Source organism: Cynocephalus volans, chromosome 4 (genome assembly GCF_027409185.1).
Source record: "Cynocephalus volans isolate mCynVol1 chromosome 4, mCynVol1.pri, whole genome shotgun sequence".
NCBI classification, from domain to species: domain Eukaryota; kingdom Metazoa; phylum Chordata; class Mammalia; order Dermoptera; family Cynocephalidae; genus Cynocephalus; species Cynocephalus volans.
The window spans coordinates 7,464,448-7,485,473 of record NC_084463.1 but is presented as its reverse complement, the minus strand read 5'-3'; the positions used below and the strand labels follow the sequence as shown (position 1 = coordinate 7,485,473).

Here is a 21,026-nt window from a genome sequence, read left to right as displayed (position 1 = left end):
CCCTCAATTTTTTCCTCCTTACCACAAAAACAAACCACCCCCCTTCAACAACCTAGTATCATAGAGCGGTGTCCTTCCTCACAAATCCACCGCTGCTTTGCAGGCCTGACTCCAAGGGAAGAATGCCACCTACCGAATCATCGGCACCAGTCAGCCAGTCCGACAAAGTGCAGCAACACTCAACTCAACCCGGGTCGTCTCCAAATCCCCTCCCTCTGATTATTCTTTGGCAAAAATAATAAAAAATTAAAAATTTTTTTTTAAAAAGCCACTATTTGGGCTGACAGGAAGTTATGCTCTCAGCGCCGATATCTGATAAACACTTCCACATATTGTAGCCTTCTCAATAGCTAAGCCAAATTTCAGCATCCTCTCTCTGCCTGCATGTTCCTTAATTGCACTTTCACGTTTGGAATGCCCCTGTCCCTGAAGCCCGCAGGCAGCGGAAACCGCTGGGGCGAATGTGCAGGGGCTGCAGACCGGAGGCTGCAGACCGGGCAGGGCTACCCCGGCAGGCTAGCGTTCGGGATTGCACAAGAGTTCAGGCGATGCTGTGGCCTTCCAAATTTGTACAGCTGCGGCACTCTGCGACGTGCCACTCCATCCTGAGGCCTCGGGCTTGGGGGGTGGGGGGTTGGGGGGGAGGTTCCCCTCCGCAATCTGCTGAAAGCGAAGCAGGAATCACTGCAACTCCTCCGTTCAGGCTGAGGTCGCCACCGCTCCGCTGACGCACGCGTTGCAGCGACGCCTTCTGTTGCGGGTGCGGGGCGGGAAGGGACAGGGTCGGCTGGGAGGAGGCAGGGCAGCGGGACTGGTGAGTGTTCCTGCACTAGAGGCCCCCATGCTTGACACGGGTTGGTGAGCTCCCTAAGGCAAGACCCAGTCGGAGTCGCGGAGTGAGAAGGTCAGTCGGTCGCCTGCGCCCGAATATATATAGAAAGACACCGGGCCGGCTTGCCGCAGGCCGCACCATGGGGAAGAGGACAGGGGCCGGCGGACGGCGGCGGGGGGCGGGTCCCGGCGCGGAGGGGGCGGACCCGAGGTGGGGCGGGCTGCGGCGCTGACAGGCGGTTGCCGCTGTAATCGCCTTCAGCTGGAGGTGCCGAGCGCAGTCAGCGATACATGGCCCCGACGGGAGGCGCGCTGCCTGCACCCGGAGCTCGGCGCCCCGCCTGAGTGCCGCGGCTGCGCCTCGGCCTCACGTCCTCGCCCCTCCGGCCACCAGCCCACAGACATGACCGTGAAGCCTCCTCCTGGAATGGGATTTGCTTGAAGATTTTCTTCATGGAAGCGATGTCCCCACAGCAGGAGACTTTAGGTGGGCAGCCAGGGCGCTCCTCTTCCCTGACAGGAGTGTCTCTCATCACCGGATGCCCCGGCACCAAGAAGGTGAGGATGTTGAGCGGGGGCTTGCGCCCTTGGTTGCGGCTGCCGCAGTTCCCTCTTCCCGTGCGCGCCCTCCAAGCCCGCCACCGTGGCGCGCGAGCTGAACGCTGTCATGGGGATTTAACGCTGGAAGCTTGAGGCCCTGGGCATTCCTTTCAGGGCGTTCGTTTCAGGGCGTTCGCGCATCCTGTCGCCCCTGACGACAACCGCACTGCTATCTCTCGGTTCACTCTGGTACCAGCTGCCTTATTGATATCTGAAGTCTTAACCCATCTTAACCCGCCTCTGAGTGACCCACAGCCTCCCTCCCCGTCTCAACCCCCCGCCACCGGATCGGCAGCCCGGCTCCTCCCTCAGTCCGGGCCTGGGGCCTGGACTGGGGGGGTCACCTTCCCCCGGCCCCTCTGCGTGCTCGGCCCCTGAGTCCCCCAAGGTTGTCTGGGCGCGCATCGCTGCTTGGCAGGGTCATCCCCGAAGTCATCAGGACCGCAGGCGTCTGCGCGGGCGCAGCAGCCAGCCACTTAGAAGGTAGGTGGGCGGGCTCAGCCCCTCACCTGGCCGCGGGGGCGCGGCTGCTCCACTGTAATTTGGGGAGGGGAGGTGTTCCCGTGCCCAGCCAGAAGGTCCTGGATCGACCCCAGGTCTCCGAGGTGGTGGTCAGAGTAGGAGGTGCGACTATGGGTGCTAATGGTCCACACTCGGGTACATGGGGGTTTGGCTTGGCCTAGAGCCGGGCTGTGTGGGAGCTGGGGGTGTGTCAGGGGATCGCGAGGGCCAAGGTGGGGGGCCTTCGCCCTGCGCTCGTCCCCTGGCCCTCGGGACTCGGGCGTAGCTGGAGAGGGATCTGGGTGTCTGTGTGGGCGTGGGGGCGGCGCGCGTGTTCCCTGTCAAAGCTGGGAGGAGGGATGCGGGCAACTACTTGTAGCGTTGCCATTCCGATCAACACGGCCGCGGTGTGGCGGGAGCATTCCAATCGGGGTTGGGTTTCCTTGGAACGGTTCCCTGAGCAAGTGCACGTGGGCCGCTCTTAGACATTGATTTGGATGTTTCTAGCCATGTCTGCCACCATCCCCGCCCCCTCACTCCCAGCACAAAACCTTACAGTATTTGGATATTTGGCCATTTTTGTTCCTCATCATGGTGGTGCTCTTCCAGCTTCTCTGGAAAGAATATGCGATTGGAGGGATCATGTAGCTCTTACTGAGGAAATATCTTAAGGCATTGCACCTATACCTCTAGCTCCCTGCTTGTACTGATCTTACTGTCTTACATAAATCTTCCCAACAGGATTGTGGGTCGTCTGGAGGTCAGTTGAAGAGAGGTGAGATCTGTGCGCCGAGTATAGGAGTGTATGTAAGTCCCCAAGGACCTTAATCGTGTCGCAGAGCCATCTAGGGGTGTCCGTGAGCTTGATGATGTATGGGCTGTAGTGCCAGCTCAGCCTCTGATGTATTCAAGCTGCGGTTTGTCCTTGTCGCTTTTCCCCTTCAGAGATGGAAGGATTGTGTGTGTGTGTGTGTGTGTGTGTGTGTGTGTGTGTGTGTGTGTGTTCAAGTTATCCTATATAACACGTATGAATTTACCAGGTTAGTGCTACATTTGGGAAAATAAATGAATGTTAAGTAATTGACAGTGGTTTTAAAGCATTTTTTATTTTTGTAAACTTTTGGGAAAAAATAAAAGACATTTTCCTGAACAGTTCTAAGTGTTATTAAGCATATGGTATAGGGGGGAAGAATTAAAGAATAGCTTCATCATTTATCAAGTAGTACTTGCCCAATAAATGAAAGGTTGCTTTGCCCTTTTCCCACTGTTTTACTCTGTATAAATGTAAATTGATAATGTTGCTCACCTTCTTAAAATTTTGTAGTGGCTTTCGGTCACATTTATAACAACGTTTAGACCTCTTTTCATCCTCATTTGTGTGTTCTCTAGCCACATGGGCCTTCTTTTTTATACATCAAATCATCAAATGCATTCCTGTTTTGAGGCCATGGTGTCTTTGCAATGTTGACTGTTTCATGTTGTTTAGATCTTACGTTCTCCCACAGGGCTGTCCTGACTACCTAAATGGAAGTTGCCCCACAGTCATGCTCTGTACCTTCTGCTTTATTGTCATCTCAGCATTCATCCTTGCTTGATATTTTATTTACTTGCTTTTCATCGGTCACCTGTATCTCTCCCCACATTGTGAAAATATTGAGATAGGGACCTTCTCTATATTGTTCAAGGCTACCTCCCTGTGCCTAGAGTAGTGCTTGCTACATATTAGGTGTTTCATCAATACTAGTCAGGTTATGTACGGTGGTGAACAAGGCAGATATGATTCCTGTCCTCAGAACTTATGGTTTAGAGCAGAGTCAGCAAACCTTTTCTTAAAGGACCAGGTAATATTTTAGGATTGCAGGACATACCTACTCTGTTGCAGTTCCTCAGCTCTGCCACTGTAGCACTGTAAACAATATGCATATGAATGGGCTTGTGTGTTCCAGTAAAACTTTATTTAGAAAAACAAGCAGTTATTCCCTGTTGTGTAGTTTCCTGACCCCTGGTCTAGAGCAGTCCTGTTGAGTGGAATTTTGTGCACAGATGGAACTGTTCTTTATTTACAATGTCCAGTTTTGTAGCCACTGTGCTACATATGGCTCTTGAAATGTGGCTGGTTCAACTGAGGAGCTAAAATTTTTCAACAGCTTCATTGAGGGATAATTGACATACAACTAAGTGTACATATTTAAAGTATTGTAAATGTATGAGTTTTGACATAAGTTTGATGCATGTGAAACCCTCTCCACAGTCAAGGTCAGGGACATATTCATCGTCCCTCGAAGTTTCCTCATGTCCCTTTCTAATCCCTTTAGTCTCTCCCCATTCCCAGGTACCCACGGGCCTGCTTTCTGTTGCTGCAGGTTAATTTGCATTTTCAAGACTTTTATATAAACAGAATCAGACTTTACATTTGCCTTGCTTCTTTTATTTTGAGATTCATCTGTGGATTTGCATGTATTGATAGTTCATTTCATTGCTGAGTAGTAGTCTATTGTAGAGACAGACCACAGTTTGTTTATCTATTCACCTATTAGTGGACATCTGGATTCTTTCCAGGTTTTGGCTATTACAAATAAAGCTGCTGTGAACATTCATTCATGTACAAGTCTCTGCATGGACTTATGCTTTCATTTCTTTTGGGTAAATACGTAGGTGTGAAATGGCTGCGTCATATAAGGGATTTTCAAAAAGATCGTGGAAAGATTTGTATTGTCTTTTAATTTCATTTTTCCACAAACTTTCTGAAGTACCCTTTTATTTTAGGTGAATACTTAACTTTTTAAGAAACTGTCTAATTTTTTTCCCCAGTGATTTTACTTTCCACCAGCAGTGTACAAGAGTCCAGTTTCTCCACATTCTCACCAACACTTGTTATTATCTGTCTTCTTGATTATAGTCATTCTAGTCAGTGCAAAAAGGTATCTAGTGGTTTTGATTTGCATCTCCTAATGATGGGAATGACTAATAATGTTGAGCATTTTTTTGTGTGCTTATTTGTCATCTATATGTTATCCTTGGTGAAGTGCCTATTCAAATATTTTGCCCAGTTTTAATTGGGTTGGTAGCTTTTGTATTACTGAGTTTCAAAAATTCCTTATATATTCTAAATTCAAGTCCTTTATCAGCTTTGTGATTTGCAAATGTTTTCTCCCAGTCTGTGACTTGTCTTTTTTCTCTCTTAACAGTGTCTTTAAAGAATAGAAGTTCTTCATTTTGGTGAAGTCTAATTTGCCAGGGTTTTTTTCTTTAATTTTATTTAATTATAATTCATTTGAATTTAAATTTAAATAGCCAAATGTGCCTAGTGGCATATTGGATAGCACAGGTCAAGAGGAAGAGACAAAAACAATAGCAGTAACAAAAAAAATTATAAATGGTGATAACTATTATTAAAGAAATAAATATGACCCTGATTTAGACAAATGTGATTATTGAGCTAGACCACTTTGCATTATGGAGTTCAGGGAAGGCCTCTTTTAAGTGATCCCTAACTCTTTTATGGATGAAAAAGAGCATGCTATAAAAAGATTGCGAGAAGTGGGACCATTAAGTTCAAAGGTTGTGAGGTAGATATGTTTGAGAAGCTAGTTTATAGATACTGTATAAGAAGTCAGCCTCCTTATCTTATTGCCACATTTATTTTTTTAACCTCAAGCAGAATTGCCTAGCTGGATCACCTTTATTTGCTAGTCCGAGGATTTGGATATTTCCAAAAATCAAATCCACCTTCAGAGGACAAAGATTTTCCATCACTGAGGCTCTTCAAAAAAATACAGTAAACTTGTACAGCAATTCCTAACAATAATAAAATATAATTGCAGCATATAGATACTTCTGGGATAATGCATCCTTGAGGATATTCACATTTGCATAGAACAGTTTTGATATCATTTCAGTTAGGGATGATTTCTGTCCGACTCAAATACAGTGACACTTTGGCTTCACATACTAATCAAAAACTCTTTAAATGAGTGTTGGGAAAGGGAAGAGAAATCTACAGGCACAGAAAGCTAGTCAGGGGAAAGTAATTTTAAAATAGCTCTAACATTTTAAATAGTAGCAGCTGCTGTTGTAAACTTCATTCTGTCTTTTTTTCCTACATTCTCTGGGTCCAAATCTGTTTATAGCACCTTATGGTAGAACACCCCCAAGAGCTGACTTTGGCTATGTGTGTGTCTTATACTGGGGTTTGAATGAAACATCTTGGTGAGTAAGCTTTAGTTTCACTCTTCAATACTGAGAAAGTTATGCTCATGGTTAAACCAGGATCCTGCTGAACCCTTCTCTGCTGTGACTCACAAAGTGAATTGCATAAAATCAGACATATAAGATTGTTTTGGTTGGGAGGATCCTGGAATTATAAAAATAGAACTAGATTAATCAGGAAAGGCCTCTGTTATCACTTATGTGACCTCAACTTCTGATTGGACTTTGTTTATTTGTAAAATGGGGGTAATAATCCATATCCTGTATACTTCACAAGGTTGTTTTTATGGGTTAAAAAAAGGTGTATGAAAACACTTTAGAAAAAGTGCAGAAGTCATTAGTATATTTTACCATGCGTGAGTAAGTGTAAAGCAACAAAAGTTTTATTTTTTAAAACAATATAGTGCTAAAACATTTACAGGCAGAAACTTGAGCAAAAAGATGAGTTGGCTGCAATTTATGGAAGAGTGCAGAAAATTTAAAAACCTGTAAGTGAATGCCTAACCATATTTAAAACACATCAATTATATGAGGTAGATATTAACTTTTTTCTTACAGAAGGAACTGAGCCCTATCAAGGCTACATGTAGTAAGTAGCAGAGCTGGAATTTGAACCCAGATCTTCCAGCTCTGTTTCTCTTTCCAACTAGACCGTATCTGCATTTATTATTATTTGTAACATTAGATGTAGGAGAGAGTAGATTTGAATTATATACAACCAGCAGGAAAAAGCACATTTGAGGGGCTTTTCTCTTGACAGGAGATTACATTCTTTAGGGAGCAGAGTTTCTACCATCTCTCCCTATCATTATATGTTATGTTCACTGCTGCCATTAGGTAAACATTGGCTAATAATGACAATCAATGACACAATCACTGTTCTAACTACTTTGATAATTACTAATTACTTTATGATTTTTATGCCTCAGTGTCTGACATTTTCAGATTTTTTTTGTATCAGGCAGATGTACTGTTTCAGGAGCTCCTCAGCCAAGCTTGATCTCCATGCTGATTCCTCACTTGTGCTAACTGTTGGAAAGCGTGGCATATTCTCCAGACAAACTCTTAGGAATATATTTCAAAAGTCATTGTGGGTGCACTGAATCCTAGGTCTCAAATGATTTTGCTGTGGAAAATCATGTGTGTGGGAAACCCAGTTGAAACTCTCTCAATTTAGTAAACTTTTATATCATAAATCATGAGTCTGGGGGTAAAAAACACTTGTTCACATTTTAAGTGGTTATTTTTACTTGAAATGTGAACACAATAGTGCATTTTAACATGGCAAAAGAAAAATTAATTCTTAGTGACTCTAAAATTCATATATTAGAACAGAATAAGTCATAGTCTTTATATAATAAATGTTAAGGACAATATTTTATGTTTACACATTTGTCTAAAAAGTAATTATTAATTTTGAGTATTGAGTCTCTTAAGTTAACATAGACAGTTGTAACTCATAGACTGAAAATTCACAAATCACAGGCACCTAAATAGTTAGTGCAGTTGTTGCTTTTATTTCTGAATGAAGATTGTCAAGCAATTTATCACTCTCTGTGACTTCAGCATTCTCCCAGGTTATAATTTGGTGAAAACTATGTAGAACAAAATGTAGACCATATTCAACAGACTGAACAGAAGTGAAAAAACTGACAGTACCTATAGAAAATGAAATCCTCTCTAGTCAATAACAGGTATCTGAATTCTTTCATAGCTTTTATCCTTCCATCCACGACTAGGTGGCTGTTCTTTTCAAAGCAGAGCCATCTTGTGCCTTATAGGATCATATACAACTTACCAAAAATATGTGATTATAAAACTAGCCCTTGTATAATATATCTGTACCTGAAAATGTACTAGATTTCAACTTAAAGTGTCACTAAAACACATTATAAACTATAAATTATCACAAAAAGGCATATAATATCAAAGTTATATGTGTGTATGTATGGTTGTACATACACTTGTGTAATATACACAGTGCTTTGAGGAAATATATATATATATATACATATATATATTTTATTATTGTGATTCAGTGGAGTTTCATTCCCCTTATTGTCTCCAGATCATTTTGTAAAAAACTCTAAACTAAATTTTCACAAAAGGAAAAGTTTGCACTTCTTTATTTTGGTATCTCAAGTGTTCAAGATCACAGGGATTCTAGAGGTCCTGATGTGTGCAGGAAGCCTGCAGAGAGAATGTTCAATTAGGCAGCAGTTTCCTGAGGTAAACTGGGGTGAGGGTGATCTTTAGCTTTCGTTTACTTATGAGAGAGTTGGCCACAATGGGGGAGGCTGGAAAGGGAACAGAGGTAATTTCCTTTTTCAGCCACCGATTATGAGGCTTATAAGCAACACAGCCCAGTTTATTTTGTAATTGTGTTTCAGACTTATTTTCTTTATCTAGGACAAGTTTAGGTTAGAGACATCCAACCAACAGCAGAAATAGCCTCATCAGCACTGTATGTCAGCATTGTGCTGAACAGCCTTGACCTAATTTTGTCAGACACTTGTCACGTGGCACAACTGAAATGTAAAACCTGTTTCTGGATGTCTGGTCACTTGTGTGTGGACTCTGAAAAAGGAATGTATGTGTGCCCACTTCAGCTCACATACCAAAGATCTGGAAATCCCAGCTTCTCTGTGGCCTTTTGTTTTCCTCTTTACCTGGGTCCTAATTTACACCTAGGAGAATATCTGTATTCTCTCTTCTACCCCTACTCTTGAACTTCAGCTTTGACAGTAGCCATTACCAGGTGGTAATACATCAGAATCCTGATATACCTGGATCTCTTTTTGTTCTCATTTGATACACTGTTTTTTACCAGTATGGTTTTTGGATTTGATCATGTACTTTTCTACTATGAGGCAAAGCTTCCCAACCATTGCAGATGTGTCTGATGCATTCAGCCTCCTGGCCTTCAGGGAAGTGGATGGTACTAGGGTAGCCAGAATGCCCCTTTGTCTATCATACTGGGTCATGGTTGTATAAATAATATCATTTTGTGTGGGCCATTATGTAAAAAATGTAATGGGTCCCTGCCAATTATTAGGCAGAGATCATTGGTGATTGATGCTGCCTACTTCAAATACTGCTGGAATCATGACCAAATGTTGAAACTGGTGGCTTTGCCAAAGAAGAAAGTCCAGCCATCTTGAAGGTCCATTGTGATACTCCAGTCCTGTATGAGTGGAAGAAGAGGCAGAGGAACAAAGAATAATGTGTAAGAAAATTCTAGTATCCTCATATTGATTTATGCACAGTACTTATGCACGTCAAAGCTTACTATATATGTTACATTATCACAGTGCTTTTTATTTTGGAGGACTTTATATATAAAAAAGTATATATATATATATGTATATATATATATAAGTATATATATATATATACATATATATACTTTTATTTGATTGTTTGTGGTAGGCAGGGCAAGTATTATGTCCATTTTAGAGAGAATCTGAGAAATTAAATAATAGAACTTGGGTCCAGAATTAAGGTGTAATGTCTTCTAGCCCAGTGCCCGTTCTTCTACATTACATAAATTCTCATCTTTATTGTTGTACTTCAAAGTGGTAATTGTCCCCTAGAAAAAGGAAAGAGCCAAAAGTGAAATAATTTCTTTCTTAACCTCAGGAAGGAATTTATATTCCTTAACAGTAGTTTGTACTGTGATGACATTTGTTTTAGTAAAATGCTCACACTGATTCTGGATGAGATGATTTATGAGTAAATAGATCATACTTATCACAGACCAAACTGACAATAGTGGGAAGTTTCAGCTTACCCAGTGGTCAAAACCTTGTTGTGATAATAGAGCCCAGAGACAAGGTGCAAGGTTAAAAGTAAGTCTCTTTTTCTCTTGCAGAGCCATGGTCTTTGAAGTATAATTGTTCAGTGGCTTGGGTATGTCTCCACACATAAATGCTACAGGCATGTAGGGAAGACAAGAAAGAAATAGTTTATTGTTCACTAAATTGCACAGACTAGCCACAAAAGGATTAATTGTCAAATTTGAATAAGCCAATTTGTAAATTTGATTAAATATTTTAAATATTTTTTCCTAGCCTTAAAAACCTAGGGTTCTTTAAGAGCTTTCCTCAAAGCCCTTATTTTAATGCTATGCTTATTTGAAATGCTTGAAAGTGACTTCAGTACCATTTCACTTAAATTCAACTAAAATGCATGAATTATTTTTCTTCATAGTGATTGGAACAAAACAAAGCAAGAAAAATTGCTCTTTGCTTCTGACAAATCTTTCATTCTGTTCCTTTCTTTTGGTCTACTTTAATTTCCTTTAATTGCTGTGAGAAAAATGAATGACCAGATTCAGACTGATTTAGAAGTTCCAAAAATGATACTGTATCTCTTGGTTGATATGAAGTTAAAATTTCATTGTATACACAGGTTTTTTTGTAAAAATATTTTGAGTTGTTGAAAATAAAACAAAACTTTTTTTTATTTAGTTACCTGCTTATAACTTCATTTTTGTACACAGGCACACTTTTTTACCACCTTAAAATCTCATGTATAGACAATGTTAATTCATTCACTTAATACACAACCACCCCCCTTCCCACCCCCATCTCCCCAAACCCTAAGTAGAGCAATAGAGGAGTAGAGGAGGAACGGTAGGAAACCACAATAGGCATGTTATGCTTCCCTAATAAATGGCTGTTTGTAAAAAGACAACAATTTTTGAAATTTCACCACTCTTTATTCCCATTTAGAACTTCTTCCAAGCTCCTCCTCATCTTTTCCCATTTGGGGGCAGAGAAGTAGATAGATGCTACTTTATGTTTGTTTGTTTTCTAACTCACATAAAGTTCTTGTTTAGTTTTGGGGATTGCTTAACACTAGGTAAATGGTACTATATCAAGAAAACCATTTCCTAAAGATTAGTGAAATTGTTTTTGTTTTTTGCCTAATGTATAGTTTATCTATTTTTAAAAAATTAAAAATAATTCACTTCAAAATGGCATCCACTATGTGATTTTTAAACTAAGAAAGAAAATATGGACTGTTTGAAGTTTACCTTCTGTTTCCTGTGAGGCAAAGAATAATAGTTATTCCTGTCAGAGAACAACTGTGAAATTTGTTGGTGCTAATATAAGCATAACCTCAACCTGTACTGATAAGTTTGTACTATTATACATTTGTAAAGTAATCAATAGTTTCATTCTCTTTCGATGTATTGCATTTCACACAGTTGTTATAAACAAGAAGAAAATTCAAGTCTTTGTTGCCTGACAACAGATTCTTTAATAGATTAGTGAATTTGTTTTGAAGTTACTATTGGCCACTTGCTCTGCTACACTTCTGAACAAAAGAAAGAGATATGTGTATTTGAATGAATTAATACCTGAATCGATTTATTAAGCCCTGATTATATTAGCTGCTCTTAAGATTTTTTATTGCTTACAAGAAAAAAATGAATCCTGTGAATCCAAAATGCATGGTGCATGTAATGTTTCTTTTCTTACATATCCAGGGTAAATCTTTGGTGGAAACTTAATGTGGGAATGTCAGAAATAGAAGGACTTAAGAAACTAAGTAGTCCAAATATTCTCATTTTGTAGGTAAGGAAATGGAGGCCCAGAGAAGTGACTGAATTGCCTTGGGTTTTATATCTCATTACTGGTAGAATAAGTCTGAATACAAACAGTAGGACCTTACATAAAAACAACATTTGCCTGTGGTTTGACTGCATTCTCGTCAATATGAATTTATCTGGAGGAGGTGGATGCATTCAACATTTGGCTGCTTACACACCCGACAGTTTTGGTAACTCAGAAAACACAGTCTAATCACTGTGTATGTAAAAGATCTACATTAAGTTTATATGCTAAACTTCTGTTTTAAAAGCACTTTTGCAGAAGAAAAATTTTCACCCTTCTTTGATTATATGTTCTCATGTTTAACAGCTATCACTTTCAGAAAGATTTCTTTATACCAGAAGGTTTCATAATTTGGAGTCCATGAATGCCTAAGGAATTTATTTTGTGGGAGTTTCTGAACCCCCTGAAGTTGTATGCAAAATTTAGTTCACAGCTTTTGTTAATTTCTTAAAGAACCACATCCAGCATCAACATGGATTCCTGCTCTACAGGTTCGCCCCATTTCTTTTTGCCTCATCTTCTTAGGAAGATACTTACTTTCTCCATATTATAGGTCTTTATTAATTTGGAGACTATGACTGTTTCCAGTGAAGACTCTCAGATCATTTTACCTTTTTTCATAGGCTCTTTCTTTTCTACACATTTTAAATCACTTTATGGCTGCCTTTTGAACTCATTCCAAATTCTTTATAAATCTGAAAAAGCCAGGAGCTCAGAATTAAAAATCATGTACTAAGAAAGTTTAGGATCTTGGATCTGATAATGAAATCAAATTGTAGAAGAAGCAGACCTAAAGCTGCCAAGATAGATCCTGCAATGACCCCCACTAGGTTAGGCCAGACCCTCAAGGTCAAAGCAGAGGGTAAGGGGCTCAGGTAAAGCTCACAGGATTAGGCACATCTCAAATTTCAAAGGACTAAAAAGGCCTGAAAAATGGGAATCAGTGGTCAGAGCCCCTTAGATATTCAGAATCTTGCCGAGCATTTGATGTAGATATGCACGTGTACCCAGGTGTTCCTTGGTTATTGTCTAATGTAATTGCTCATGTGCACCCAAGGTGTCCTGGGTTATGGACTTAAGTGTAAAGGACAAGTGGCTCTGATCCACAGAGCCCTCCCACCCACTGGGATGCTCCCAGGGGGTGGGGGCGGCCATGGGGAGGCTGCTACTGCTGCTGGAGGCCATTGCTGCAAGCTGTTGCTGCCAGTGTCCCCAGGATGTCCTGGGAGGCCACCACCACTGCTGCTTCTGCTGCTACTGCTGAGGACTGCCAATGGCTCCTGGGATCTTTCCCAATTACCGAGCATGGACCTGTGTGTGAGGGGTCTATGACCCAGTCTGTACAATGGCTTTGAGTTGTCTGAGCCCTAGCCCTGACAGTACAAGTGGAAACTTAGTATAACTAAAATAATGAAATGTTTTGGCTTTAGTTATGAATTGCCTAGCCACACAATTGGTGTTGTCATGTAGCTTTACCATTGCCTATGTCGGCAGGAGTCCAACAATAACCCCAACCAGACAATTGGTGTAACTACTGCTGTAACAATACAGTACAGGTAGTAGGAATCAAGCCAAGGTCTGAAGGTGAAACAGAATCCTGCAAAAAATTTAGACTATAGCTTGATGCATATGAACAAACTGCCACTTTTTTTTTTTAGTAAAATCAATGCAGTATTCCATTATTGAGACTCTTCACATTGGGAGGTGCTGCTATATCCTGCAATACAAATACTTGTCTTCCAGATTTCCTTTCTCCCTGCAACCTGTGCAGTTACATTAGCCTCAGGATGTTAGATTCCTGAGGGTTATGTTCCGAAAAAGTGTGACTAATAGAAGTAGTGAGATGAGACTAGCAAGCTAGAATATATAAACTAGGTTATTGAAATCACTAGAGTTGGGAGAGATTAGACTCTTCTGGAAATCTGACAGCTGTGAGCTGTTTCTCTAGAAGAAATGCACCAAATAAATACACATCATGCAAAAAATGTTATACAAGTGACCTGGCCTGAAACTGATTCATGGTTAATAACTCCTGATCAATACATTTGATATTCTCTATTTCTTAACCGATTTGTTTCTTGTCTTTGATCAGTGTTTTATATAATTGTTTCAACTGCTGTCTCAGCTGTGGTAAGAAGATTTGGGTGTATAGACTCCATATTTGAGCCAAAAGATTAATGAGGGGAACAGAAACAGTAAGGCCAGAGCAGTGATGACAACAATAACTTGGGAGAAATCCCTGGGGCCATGGTGAATTTGTGGGATAAGAATTGTGCCAAAGAATTTCAGTATCCTCTTCCCACTGGATGATTCTTCCTCTATTCCTATGCTAGGATGTAGGTTTTATTTTACTAGCCAAGAAACAGTTCCTTTATGAGTCATGTAATGAGATACTGACACTGAGCCAGCTAGTTAGTTTTATATGGTTCCTATTAGAGCAACATCCAGTTCCCAAGCATGACTGTCCTAGGCCCACAGGCATGAGTGAGACTTCTGGCTAGGACAAGGCAAAAGGGAACAGCAGGAAGAATGGCTTTAGTGTGACACAGCCTGAACTTCACTCATGGCTATTTGTGGTTATATCGTTAATTTTACTCATCTGTCTCTAGTGGCAGGCTCTTTGGCTGTATCTAGAGATATTAAGATTGAATTTAGAGAGTAATTATCTGGATAAGCCAAACCTCATTCACCACAAATTAAAGGTCATTGGAAACAGAGAACCTGACTTATCCAGTTTATCTTCTATTAATATAAGACCTAAAAGAGAAAAAATGATTTTTTTTTCTTTTTTAAAAAAATGTTATCGTAAAACACCCTATTTGGAGGAAGAGATTCCCAAATGTGGAAATATTTCAATGTAAAACAAAATTTAAAGGTTGATTAAGTGTTTATGTAAAAATTTAATCTCTATACCTTCACTTTAACAGTTTTTTTCCTTCTTTTACTGGATCTTTCCAAGTCCTGTCTTTCCTTGAAGCCCAATTTGGGGCCTGTGCTGCCTATGAGATAGGAACAGTAGTTCCTACCCTGATGACATTTTGGGGTATAAATGAGATAATCTATGTCCAGCCTTTAACATAGGGCCTGACACATGATAAGCAATAATAATGGTTATGATCTTACTTTTCCCAAATACTCAGATCAACATTTAACCTGTTTATTCTCATAAGAAACACTGTCTATACCATGTTTGACACTTACTATCCCATTTTTGATGTTATAGTTTATCTCCATAATGAAATTTAGGTTCCTTACTAGGTAAAGATAGGCAATACAAAATTTGTTGATTTGAGTTGAAAATCAACATTTACTTCCCTTATAAGCCACGTGGTCTTCATTTCAATATTTTTTTCCTCACAGAAAATGAAAGCAGAAAGGAGGAGGAGTGCTCCATCTCTTATCCTGGGTAAAGCCTTACAAAAGCGGCCTAGTACCAGGTGAGTGCAAAGTTTTATATGAGGGTGCTTCAGAAAGTTCACAGAAAGATCCATATTGTTTTTTAATTCTATTCTTCCATGAAATTTTTGAAGTACTCTGATATTATACATTTGGTATGTGCTTGGAACATTATATTAGACAAAGAGTGTTTAACATCACATTTTTATGCGTGGGAGTTGTTTGTTTTATTAGTACCAGAATTCTCTAATTAATAATAAAAAATTTGACATTTGTTCTGAGATTATTTAATAAGATCTATTTTTCATGGGAATTATAAAGCCTTTTAGAACTGGTATGTATGCTTGGTTGCTTCTTTGTTTTTATTATCTCCCTCTTATGAATGAGGACATGCAGTATTTCTCTTTCTGTGCCTGGCTTATTTCACTTAACATAATTTTCTCCAAGCTCATCCATGTTTCTGTGAATGGCAAAGTTTCATTCTCTTTTATGGCTTAGTAGTATTCCATTGTGTATATATACCACATTTTCCTTATCCAGTTATTGTTGATGGACATTTAGGTTGGTTCAGTATCTCGACTGTTGTAGAAAGAGCTGTGATGAACTTGGGAGTGCAGATATCCCTTCAACATGATGATTTCCATTCTTTTGGATTATATACACAGTAGTTGGATTGCTGGATTGTGTGGTAGTTCTATCTGTAGTTGTTTGAGGAGCCTCCATACTGTTTTCCATAATGGCTGTAAAATTTACAGTCCCACCAACAATGTAAAAGGATTCCTCTTTCTCTGCATCCTTGCCAGCATTTGTTATTCTTTGTCTTTTTGATAATAGCCAGTCTAACTGGGGTGAGATGATATCTCAGTATGGTTTTGATTTGCATTTCCCTGATGCTTAATGACGTTGAGCATTTTTTCAGGTACTGGTTGGCCATTTGTATATCTTCTTTGAGAAATGTCTATTCATCCCCTTTACCCATTTTTTAATCAGACTATTTGATTTTTTTGCTGTTAAGTTGTTTGAGTTCCTTCTATATTCTGTTGCTGCTTTTATTTGTTTTTTGTGGCTGACCTGTACAGGGATACAAACCCTTGACCTTGGTGTTACAACACCGAGCTCTAACCGTTGCATGGTCTAGATATTAATCCCTTGTCAGATGTATAATTTGCAAATATTTTCTCCCATTCTGTATACTCTGAATTCTAATGCTTGCAATTTCCTAAACACACCATACTCTCTAATCATGGCTCAAATGTCACTTGCTTCAGAAACTCCTCTAATGCCTCATAAATAATATTCATGTTCCAATAGAACCCTGCGTATCTTATAGTCATAGCACTCAATCACACTTCATTGGAATCACCTTATATGTCATGTTCTCTTTAGTGTCCTAGCATACATCTGTTAATAAAATAATGCCTTGTACATAGTTGGTGTTCAATTATTATTTGTTGGATGAGTGAGTGAATGAAGGAGGGTCTCCATTTCCAAACTGAGAGAGGAATTTAGTAGGTTACCATAATAGTTTCTGACTTTCCTGACCTCCTTTAGGTAGCCAATACATAAGAGACTTTCCTTGTTGATTGGTATTATTTGTGAAATTTATGCTAGTGAAAAATGGAGATTCCTGTTAACAAAATGATTTTGGGTTATTGTTAGGAAGTAATTTCATGCAGCAGAATACCACAAGAACTCATGTATGTGGTCTGGAAATACCACATATATTGGCATCTTTATGGTATTTCTTCATTATTTAGGAATGAATTCAAGTCATACAAACTTTCCCTCCAGAAATTCATCATTTTGTAATGGTATTCAGCCCACCTTGTAGAAATTACACAAAAATGTATCCACTTTTGTTTTAGGTAACAATCTCTTACCACTTTCAAGTTGGTATTCATCTCTCTCCATCTCCACTTCCACATTAATTCATTGTGTGTGTGCTATTTTTAAAGGCTTTGTGCTAGGGACCTTGCATATATTACCCTTTAAAGCTCTGATTACTGCTGCTGAGAGGAGGGAAAGACAACACCAGGCAAGCATGGTATAGCAGAAAGTCCTTGGGCTTTGGTTGCATTCAAATACTTGCTCTCCATCCTGATTATCTTTGTGACCTTGGATAAATCACCTAATCTCTGAATTGCAATGTTTTCCTCTGTAAAATATGGATCATAATGCTTGCATCATAGAATATAAGATGAGAAAATAAGTGAAAGTGCTTAGAAAATGAACTTAGTTATTGCTTGCCTTCTTCCCTTCACTTAGACATATTTCATTTTAAAGCTTTAAACCTGCTGGCTCATCTAGTTGAGTAATGTCAAGTTTGTTAATAAAGTACTACTTTATTATAACATTATTGCATAACTAGAAGTGTACCTTTGAGCCTGGTTCATTATGTAGCTTCCCCAAGATCACACAGTTGATTAGTGTCAGAGACAGGACTAGAATCCAGGTCTCTAGTCTCGATGGAATATTCTTTGCATTGCACAAACAAAAGGAATATGATACACTGTCTAAGAGCATGGACTCTGGAACCAAATTGCCAGATCTGCATCCCAGTACTTCCTCTTATTAGTTCTGTGATCTTGGGTAAGTTTTTAAACCAGGAATAATAACAATATCTACCTCTTAGGATTATAAGGAGGACTAGATGGGTCTTATATATGCAAAGTTCTTAAAGTAGTCTGGCACATAATTAGTGCCATAAATATGTAGACTGTTTACTATTGCTAGTGGTATTAGCAGTAGTAACAGCAGAAGTAGTACATACACCATAGCAGATGGAAAATATAAAAGATGAAAGATGCAGAATCTGGAAGCCAGCTAGAGTCTAATGTTAAATTCATTTTAGCAAGACAGTTATATCTCTAGGTCTGGCCTGAAGCAAGATTAGCTCAGATCATTTGGATTTATTTCTGGTAGACCCTAACAACTGTTGAAATCTCCCTAGGCAGAGGTTCTAAGTATACCTAGAATGAATCTGGGAAATGAGGGCTCGATGCATGGAGATTGACCTGGTTTGCTCAGCCACTTAAAGGGACTCTAGGAAGTTCATATGTGCCAAACTTTGAGTCAAGATTAGATACATATAGAATTGGCTGGGTTGGGGCGAGGATAGTAGGGTGAAGGAGCCCAATCCGAAGGCACTGGGTCATTAAGAAAGCATCAATTTGCTAGCTGGCTTCTACTTTCTTATGGTCAACTCACTCCTGTTGTGCATGACCACACATACACCTCCATGTGTCCTTCTCAGACTATTACTTGTGTTCCACAAATTCCTCATTATTTCATTTCCTTTTTTCTCTGTCATGTTACCATCATAATTTTAATTTTAGCCTAAAGTGAGTGGTAACATAGTATTTTGTAATGAAGGAATTGCATTTTATACTGCTGATTGGTTTAATGAGGATAATAGTAAAATCTATTTTTATAACAGAATGAAAATCCACCCCTCTCTATGATAGTTTAGTGTGACCTTCCACATATAGTAATGAGAATGAACTCAATTACCTCATAAAGACCTCTCTCATGCTGTGACTGTAAGATAATTGTAATAATAGTTTGGTATAACTTAAAGGAAAAGTTAATTTAAAAGGTAAATTACTAGACTTTCTTTTGTAATTTTGTAAATTTTCTGTAAATAGTTTCTTGGTATAAGAATTTTCAAATAAAAATTTAAACTTAGAGGAATTTTTAGGAATCTTTAAGACCTTTTCAGAATTACAATAATCTGTACTGATGTGTTATCTTAGATAAAATCCTGTGCCAAACATTATTCTTTGTGCTGTCTTGCATTACATTCCAGTTGGCTCTACATAAAGCCTATTCCTACAGTTTTGGACAGTGTGTTCTGAACTCTTTAATTGAGAGATCCATGTGATGAGAACACCAAAGTAGAAATTTAATACATGAAGATTGTCAGCAGCCTGCAAGATCCCATTTTTCCTTGCAAGAAACATTCATCAAAGTCATAAAATTTAAATATAGAGGAAGGAGACAGCAATCACTTTATAAGGTGGCAAAATTGGCAAATTTTTACCAAAATGGACTTCATTGCTTTGTTAGGCAAAAGTTTTCCCAGGCTCACATATCACTTTATTCTTTTAAACTGCTTTCTATATTCTTTAAAAACAATCAAATACATTTGTTCCTGGTACAGTATGCTATTTTTTTATGGTGTGATGCTGGGAGGAAATCTTTAGGAGATTATATTGTCTCCCCACGTTCTAGTGGTCTTTGACAGGGTAAAATTAATTTATTTTTGTACTTGCAGGACAGCACATCCATTTAATTTCTTCATTCCAACTTTAGCATAATTTTCTAATCACAGTTCTGATTCAATTTTATCTTTCATTATGGCACCAGCAAAGCACTCTCTCATTAATGCATGTTTATTCATCCTTCCTCACCATTGTTCATGGGATAGCAGGCTATCCTAAGACTTCCTCACTGTAGTACATCTTCACTGCAAGATAATCCCTTCTCCTGGACAGCTTGAAACTTAGGGTTTCTCAAAGGAGTTTTGGCATTTCTTGATTGACTTTCCTTCAGAACCTTGAAAAAAAGACATATGAAGGAAGCAGAAGAATAATTGTTACTTTTAGTAAGAAGCTTAATATTACTGTGGTTAAGAGAGTTTGGACTCTGGAGCCATATTCTTCCTGGGTTTGAACCCTGGATCTTCTTACCAGCTGTGAGAATTTTGGCAAGTTACTTAACCTCCTCAGGCCTCACTTTCCTTGTAAAATGGGTGACCTCATAGGGGATTAAAAGTGTTAATATTATAATGCATTTGGCATATTGTAATTGCTATATAAGTTTTTGTTAAATAAAATAATTAAAATATATCAATCTGTGTGGTACCCTGTCACATAATGTCGAGTTTTCTGAGTGTTCCAGGTTTAGGCTTGTCTTCTCAACTTGACTGTCTGCTCTTTGAGTGAAGAGACCATATTTTCTGCTTTTCCAAATCTAAATGTTTAGTGCTGGCTATAGAACAGATATTTTGTACATATTAGATGAACTGAATGATTGATTTCTTTCTTCCCCTAGCTAAGTAGGTAAGCTCTCAGTTGGAATGGAAAAAGGGATGAGTCTACAGCTGCATGAGATAGTATAACACTGCCAGTGTTGAAAAGCCACACAAAGAAATATCAATTCTGGAGTAAGCAGCTATTTAATGTATGTTGACTTAATGCTAACATATTTACTGTATCATGTATATTATGACTCACTGCCATTAGTTTTCTGACACCTAGTTCCTAGTGTAATGAGAAGACACAGAGAATGGATTCTAGTTCCCTGCTCTAGCACTGTATAACCCTGGTAGAGTCACTTATCCTTTCTGTGACTGGGACTTTTTCTGTCAGTGATGGGGGAGGGGTGGATTGAAGTTGACTAAATATTTCATGTAGCGCCCAACTCTACAATTTTGTGTTCCTTTATTCTGATAGTAACTCAGCAACAAGGAGAATGGAAAACAATATGAATGGTCTTTGCAAACCCTTTTATTGCAACTCTTAATACATCTCCGAGAGTGCATCTGTCACACTGCTGAGCAATAAGTAGTATCCTCTTTCAGTGCAAAGCTCAAACATTTGCTTATGTGGGATCTTTGGTCTGTTTATAATCATGTTATTTTAATAGCCAGCCTACACAGTGGCCCCTAGTGGTTCTCACTTCCTGGTAGTCACACCCTGGCCTAATCCCCTTCTACGTTGTATCACAATTGTTCTGTGTAACCAGTAGGGTTTGGCCAAAGTGATGGTGTGTCGTTTCTGAGATTAGGTTATAAAAGATGCTTCCCTCTTGATTGCTCTCACACTCTCTTTCTCTGATCACTTGATCTGGGGGAAGCCATGTCATGAG

General features: G+C 39.3%; 1 protein-coding gene across 1 annotated transcript in view; it reads left to right on the top strand.

Moving 5' to 3' along the window:
• Positions 1-1,284: 1,284 nt before the first annotated feature.
• LOC134375103 (rho GTPase-activating protein 20-like) overlaps positions 1,285-21,026 on the top strand; it is a 103,151-nt gene continuing 83,409 nt past the window's right edge. Inside the window, exons 1-2 of the mRNA XM_063093271.1 lie at positions 1,285-1,389; positions 15,123-15,199. Coding sequence (XP_062949341.1) covers positions 1,285-1,389; positions 15,123-15,199 — 182 coding nt within the window. The remainder of the gene's footprint in view (positions 1,390-15,122; positions 15,200-21,026) is intronic.